General features: G+C 39.4%; 3 protein-coding genes across 3 annotated transcripts; 1 reads left to right on the top strand and 2 right to left on the bottom strand.

The window, feature by feature from the left end:
- Window positions 1-42: 42 nt before the first annotated feature.
- On the bottom strand, window positions 43-1640 carry LOC113289651 (cysteine protease XCP1-like). Its single transcript, XM_026538976.1, has 4 exons — window positions 1097-1640; window positions 778-1013; window positions 546-686; window positions 43-436 (listed from the first exon to the last, which is right to left on the bottom strand). The coding sequence occupies exons 1-4, from the start codon at window positions 1575-1577 to the stop codon at window positions 209-211; spliced, it is 1086 nt and encodes a 361-aa protein (XP_026394761.1). The 5' UTR covers window positions 1578-1640; the 3' UTR covers window positions 43-208.
- A 619-nt stretch (window positions 1641-2259) lies between these two features.
- LOC113289653 (probable carboxylesterase 18) lies at window positions 2260-3240 on the top strand (the record flags this gene model as incomplete). The annotated part of the gene is made up of 1 exon (XM_026538978.1): window positions 2260-3240. A coding segment is annotated over one exon (855 nt), but the record flags the coding sequence as incomplete, so codon positions are not given.
- Window positions 3193-6506, bottom strand: LOC113289652 (uncharacterized transmembrane protein DDB_G0289901-like). The gene is made up of 5 exons (XM_026538977.1): window positions 4849-6506; window positions 4456-4770; window positions 4079-4368; window positions 3742-3970; window positions 3193-3644 (listed from the first exon to the last, which is right to left on the bottom strand). Exons 1-5 carry the CDS (start codon window positions 6409-6411, stop codon window positions 3417-3419), a joined length of 2625 nt encoding a protein of 874 aa, XP_026394762.1. The 5' UTR covers window positions 6412-6506; the 3' UTR covers window positions 3193-3416.
- Between the last annotated feature and the right edge of the window lie 349 nt (window positions 6507-6855).

Raw genomic sequence — 6855 nt, forward strand, 5'->3', positions numbered from 1 at the left:
GGCTTAATTTTCAATCAAGAAATTCATGTTGTGCGCCTATTATAAGTTAAATCTGTACGTATATAGTGCATTTATTGAAATATTTCAATCAGAGTTTTGTAAGTTCTGCATCTTTGATACCTTTTGAGGGTGTTGCACCTCTTATATCACCAAAAACAAATGCAAAATGAAAAATAAAATCAGACTTGAAACTTTTTCAGAACCAAGATCAGTAGATTTTTCCGTTTTTGGTTGGATACGAAGCCATCTTGTTGATTCCACAAATCCCTTCAGAGTTTCCAGTGTTTCTCTTCATCCTAATATATCCCTTTTCTCCCCATCTTGGTCCCCAGGAGTTTTTAACGATGATGTAGTCTAATCCTCCCTTATCTGATCCATACCCAACAGCAGTCACTCCATGATCCAATTCTGTACCGCAGGCTCCATTAAACACCCCCTGCACGACAAATTTAGCCTTGTATTTAATATGTATGCTCAATTATAATCAATTCCTTCCTATACTTGTTGTTATTGAATCTAGTAAGTGTAGTTAGTTAATATATTACCCCACTGTAGAATTGGAAATCTCTACCAGAGGCCTCAATAGCAACACTAAGAGGCTGACGTGAGAGTGCCTTTAACAAGCTTTGCTCGTCGTTCTCTGGCACGTCTTCGTAACCATTAATGGTTACTACTTCCATGTCCTCCTGATTCAGAATTAACCGTCCGAATCAAAATGCAACACGACTTTAATGAAAACATTTAAGAAAAAACCAAACAAACAAAAAACTAGTTTACCTTCTTTCTTTCGCATGTTCCTTCCTCCATTAGATACGGGTAATCGTCTTCTTTATGCAGGCCGCCGTTAAAAGCTATGAATTGGAAAGCGTAATCCATCAATCCTCCGTTACAACCGTTGTTGAAGGGTTTGTCACAATCTATCAACTGTTGCTCAGACAATGAGGTCAGATTTCCTGTTACAATTTGATTTATGCCTTCTACAGCTGCCACCGTAGAAAATGCCCAGCAACTCCCTGCATGATACAATAAAGTGATCAGACGAATGGTCCTTCCAGAGACTGCACGAGTGATTGAGACAGAGATGATTGGTACATACCACAACCACCTTGGTCCTTGACATGAGTTACAGCACCTTTTTTCCTCCAATCTACAGATTTAGGTAGATCAGCAACATCTCTAGCAGAAGAGGGTGATTCATTTCTCTTCCTTGGGATTTGATTATCAATTTTGAGTCCAAGATACTTGTGCTTGAACTCTTCGTGGCTCAAATCTGCAAATTCATTCAAACCAAGCCAATAACTACTATCTGTCAACTTATTTCTCTCATCTATATGCTTCAAATTGTCCTTGAACACTTCAAACCTACGCACCTTCTCTTCAATACTTCTATATGCTTTACCATGTTTAGTCATCCACGTTTCAAACCGATCAATGAGTTTATCTACCGATGTCAGGTCATCTGATGAATAACCAACAATCGAAAAATCACGAGCCAGGGTGCAGCACACCAGTAGTAGTGACAATGAGAGAAAAAGCAAACAACATGGTTTAGAAATTGGTAACAACAGATTCTCCATTCAATATCACTTAATGAATGGAAGTAAACGAATAGTGGATGGAAGTAAAACAAGAAATGGGGTGTCCATTTATATTTGTTTCTGTTTCGCATATGCACATGTAATTGCCTTCAAAGGAACGTATAATTTGTGTCAATTATTAGTTGCTTTTCAATAGAAAATCTTTATGGGTAGAATACTGAGTCTTTAAGATTGGTTCTGAATTTGCAATATCTTGAACTCTAAGCATACATATGTACGTACAGATTGTGATGCACCCTTAGATAGATACGGGGAAATCAAATTAGGTGCACTAACATGTTGGATATAGAGATTACGTTATGTCATTGGAACTCTTGGATTTTTTACCTTGAAATTTCACATCCAAGCACTCAACTGTCATGGTCTGACCTTGTCCCATCCCATTCTATTCAATGAATGCAATTCAAGTGAACCAACCAACTCCTGCAAAATTCACACCCACTTGTTTATCAACTGAAGATCAAAGCACAAAAAAGAACCTCATCTAGATACAATGTAGTACACATGGGTATGGGATCCACTTTTTCCTCTAATGCTCCAACAACATAAAAGTCCCTGGTTCTGCTTCTGATTAAAGAAGGTAAATAATTAGAGACGGAGAAACTGGCAAGTTTGAGAGAAGAAGAAAAAAAAATGTTTGGAGCAAAGAATTCACCACTGAGATTGCTCCCATGGAAGACAAGGATTGCGTTTACTTCCACGGCGGTGGTTTCGTCTCTACTCACCAACAAATATTACTACTACTCCACTTCCGGTTGTTGTTTACTTCCACGGCGGTGGATTTGCATATATGTCCCCTGATTCAAAACCTTTCGACACACTATGCCGTCGTTTGTCCCTGGAAAATTCAGCTGTTGTTGTCTCGGTCAATTACCGGTACTCACCGGAATTCAAGTATCCTTCACAGTATGAAGACGGATTTGATGCTTTGAAATTCATCGACGAGAGACAATTCAAAGAGTTTCCGGGAAATGCTGATCTATCCCGTTGTTTTATCGCCGGAGACAGTGCTGGAGGTAACCTGTCACACCATTTAGCTGTTCGTGTTGCAAAAACCGATGACGACGAGTTAAAACAGGTTAAAGTGATTGGATTAATTGGGATCCAACCTTGGTTTGGTGGACAAGAAAGGACTGAATCTGAAATCAAGTTAGAGAATGGTCCAGCCCTTAGTCTTGATCGAACAGATTGGTTATGGAAAGCTTTTCTGCCGCAAGGGTCTAACCGGGATCACTTGGCTTCTAACGTTTTTGGTCCAAATTGTTGTGAAGACATTTCGAAGTTAAAGAAATTTCCACCAACTTTGGTTGTTGTTGGCAAATGGGATTTGTTGCAAGATTGGCAGAGAAGGTATTATGAAGGGTTGAAGAGATTTGGTAAAGAGGCTTATATTGTTGAGTTTCCAAATGCATTTCATGGTTTTTATAGTCTTACTGAATTCCCTGAAACTCCTCTTTTGTTTCAGGAAGTTAAGAAGTTTGTTCAAAATCAATTAGCAAAAGCCAGTGGCAAATAACTGTCTGTAATGTAGCCATAAGGTCTGGTATGTAACTAAGATTTGGGTCCTGTCACTTGTGTGTAAACTGAAATAAAATTGTACACAAAGTTTCAATTCAATATATGAACGGCAAGTAATATAAACAAAAATGGTGGGGAAAAAGCCCTTCTTGAGAGATGAGAGGGGCTGCAATTTCTACATTATACTATTACTGATTAAAACTGCTACTCTTTACATGGGAAAAAGGACGGCTCGCTCGGTGGATTGACGGCCAACTAAAATTAGTCTCTTAATCCCAATGTAGTTTAACTTGATTATTATTAAGCACATGGAGGAGGAATCTGAGTTCCAGCGTATTTGGCCTGGACATTCAAACACGATGATTTCGCTACTGTACCGCCACCAGCTGGGTCCAAATGTACATCTTCAAGCTTAACGTTTTGGCATGGCACTCCTTTGCTGCATTCTAGTGTTACTGCCACCGGAGACGATGTTGTCCCTCTTATGTTCTTGAAAGTTATATCACTCAATTTAACCTTGGATGGTGACTGCACGAGTCAAAACATACATCATGAAATGTGCAATTCAGATGGCTAGATAGTACAAAATACTAGATTTTTAGCTTATTGGATTAGAAATACTTACAACTGAAGAACAAGAGGCGTATGGACAGTAAGTTTGATCAATGATGATAGGATTAGCAACATTGTTAACAACAATGTCCTCGAATGTCATGTTGGAAGCAACACTTGAATCAGGTGAATTAGCCCATGTCTTTATCCTAATGCCATTCATTGTCCCTGAAAGTGTGCACCCTTTCACCAGCAATCCATTTACATCTCCTTCATTTTGATACCTCCCCAAGCTCCCAACACTAACAAAAAAAAAATAAAAAAATAAAAAATGAAGCTCATTATCTCCTGTTATTGCATTTCTTTGTTCCTTCAGACAATCCATAACATGTATATACTCTCTAACGAACCTGATACCGTGGCCAGGTCCGCAAGTAACGCCAGTAATGGTAACGTGAGCGTTTCCTTGTCCAATTGATACACAGTCATCGCCAGTACCAATATTAGCATTGGCAATGGTTACACCGGTTGAACGTTCCATATGAATACCGTCAGTGTTGGGACTGTTTCCTGGTGCAGATATATGGATCTCACTTGCTTTAAAATCCGTGCAATCCAATAAAACGATATGAAAGAATTTGCTATTCAGCGATGTTATGCTCTTCACTGTCGTTTTGGTTAACGAAACAAACTTAACATTCTGCAAAAAAAATAAAATATAAACATGTAAGTCTGAATTAATGAAATATTGCATCCAGAAAAATTAGAGAAGCACAGTGAGACTTACTGTGGGAAGGACTTTGCAGTTCATGTTTGTAGGACATTTGTTGAAGGGCCAAGAAGCAGCACCTTGACCATCAAATGTCCCGCCACCGATCAAATTCAAACCATCAACCCATCCAAACTCAAACCAGTCAGAAGAGGAACCATATCTACTAAGATCTGTTGATGCCTTCAAGAATCCTTGCATATTAACTGTTATAGGTGATGCTTTACAAGGCCCTGTAAATTTAACAGGTCCAACCAAATATGTTCCTTTTGGTATAAAAACTTCAGCAGGTGCTATGGACGCACACGCAGCTTTCCATGCCGCCGTAAACGCCTACAGATGCAAATTAGTAAATCCAAAAACCAGAAAACCCAAAGGAAACCAATTTTAAGACAGAACGAATGCACAAACCTGGGTATCATCATTTCTTCCATCAGCGCGTGCACCATACTTCTTAGCATTGAATTGTGAAGAGCCACCACCCCCTCCGCTGCTGCTGCCGTTGGTCCCACTACCTCCTTTCTTAATTTGGGGTTCCTCACTTCCTTTACCAGAATCACTACTTCCACTACTACCGCCTCCACTGCCACTCCCACTATTATCACTGCTGCTGCTGCTGCTGCTGCCACCACCACCACTACTGCCACCAATTTGTGTTTGGGTTGCTAGTTTTCCACCGATATTCGGTAGTACTGCCAGGCCAAAGCCTTTATCATGTTTACCGCCACCTAGTTGTTTTGGGGCTGATTCTTTGAAGCTATTACCAGCACCACCCAGGTGTCTTGAAACCGATTCTTTAAAGCTATTACCAGCACCTGTGACTGATTCTTTGAAACTATTACCAGCATCACCTACTTTTTTTGGAATCGATTCTTTGAAGCTATTACCAGCACCTTTGACTGATTCTTTGAAGCTATTACCAGCATCACCTACTTGTTTACCAGCACCTGTGACTGATTCTTTGAAGCTATTACCAGCATCACGTACTTGTTTTGGAACTGCTTTTTTGAAGCTATTCCCAGCACCACTTAGTTGTTTTGATATTGATTCTCCAGAACCACCTATTTGTTTTTTGACGGATTCTCCAGCACCACCTAGTTGTTTTGTGACTGATTCTTTAAAGCTACTACCAGCATCACGTACTTTTTTCGGGACTGCTTCTTTAACGCTATTCCCAGCATCACCTAGTTGTTCTGATATTGCTTCTCCAGCACCACCTAGTTGCTTTTTGACTGATTCTCCAGCACCACCTAGTTGTTTTTTGACTGATTCTCCAGCATTTGTGATTGATTCTTTAAAGCTGTTACCACCACCACCTGCTTGTTGGTGTTGTTTTTGTTTTTGATGTTGTTTCTGTTTGTGTTGCTGTTGTTGGTGTTCATTTGATCCCTTGTCAGTAGCATTACGACCACCCGCAGCACCTGGTTGGGATCTTGTACTATTACCACCACCACTACCACCTGCTTGCTGGTGTTCTTCTTCTTCTTTTAGTTGCGGTTGTTGGTGTTTGTTTGATACCTCATGAACAACATTACCACCATCCACATCACCTTTTGATCCCTCATGAACAACATTACCAGTATCCACATCACCCAGTTGGGGTCTTGTACCCTTTAGTTGCTGTTGTTGGTGTTTGTTTGATACCTCATGAACAACATTACCATTATCAACATCACCTTTTGATACCTCATGAACAACATTACCAGTATCAACATCACCTGGTGGGGGTCTTGTACTGTCACCACCACCACTACCACCTGTTTGTTGCTGCTGCTGTTGTTGTTCTTCTTCTTCTTTTAGTTGCTGGTGTTGTTGTTTGTTTGAACCCTTATTATGAATAGCATTGCCACCACCCATAGTGCCTGGATGGGATCTTGCTGCTACAACAAGAACAAGGAATTGTTCATTTATATATACACTCAAAATGAAAATTGATAACCAAAATTTTTTCTTGTTAACTGATGCTGATCTCATGTTAATTATTGTTTAGAATGCTCTTCTCTATCTTCTTTGTTAATCTTGAATTTCTCTTTCAAAATTTGTAAAAACACAGACGACAGATTAATAATGGACACTGATTTCTTTTCAATTGGAATAAATTAGTGGTTAAATCATTGTGTGGTTACAAATTAAACATAATTTTCCAAATTGAATGAAACTTTGATCAATTTTGGGTTGAAGAGAAAATGAGGGGGTTCAATGAACTACCGAAACTCCCTCTTACCCCCCACTACTATCTCTTTATTTCCTAACCGCTATTTTTCAGTTAACTGATTAAATTAACCTGCAATCCACTTCTTTTGAATGAACAAGGACAATTGACTTCAAACGTACTTTGACTACTTAAAAAATCTAGAAATTGAATTCAAGTCCGTCTGCCGTTTGGACACCAATTTTTTTTTTAAAGGAAGAAGAGCC

The sequence above is a fragment of the Papaver somniferum genome, chromosome 6, assembly GCF_003573695.1.
Source record: "Papaver somniferum cultivar HN1 chromosome 6, ASM357369v1, whole genome shotgun sequence".
In the NCBI taxonomy this organism is placed as follows: Eukaryota; Viridiplantae; Streptophyta; class Magnoliopsida; order Ranunculales; family Papaveraceae; genus Papaver; species Papaver somniferum.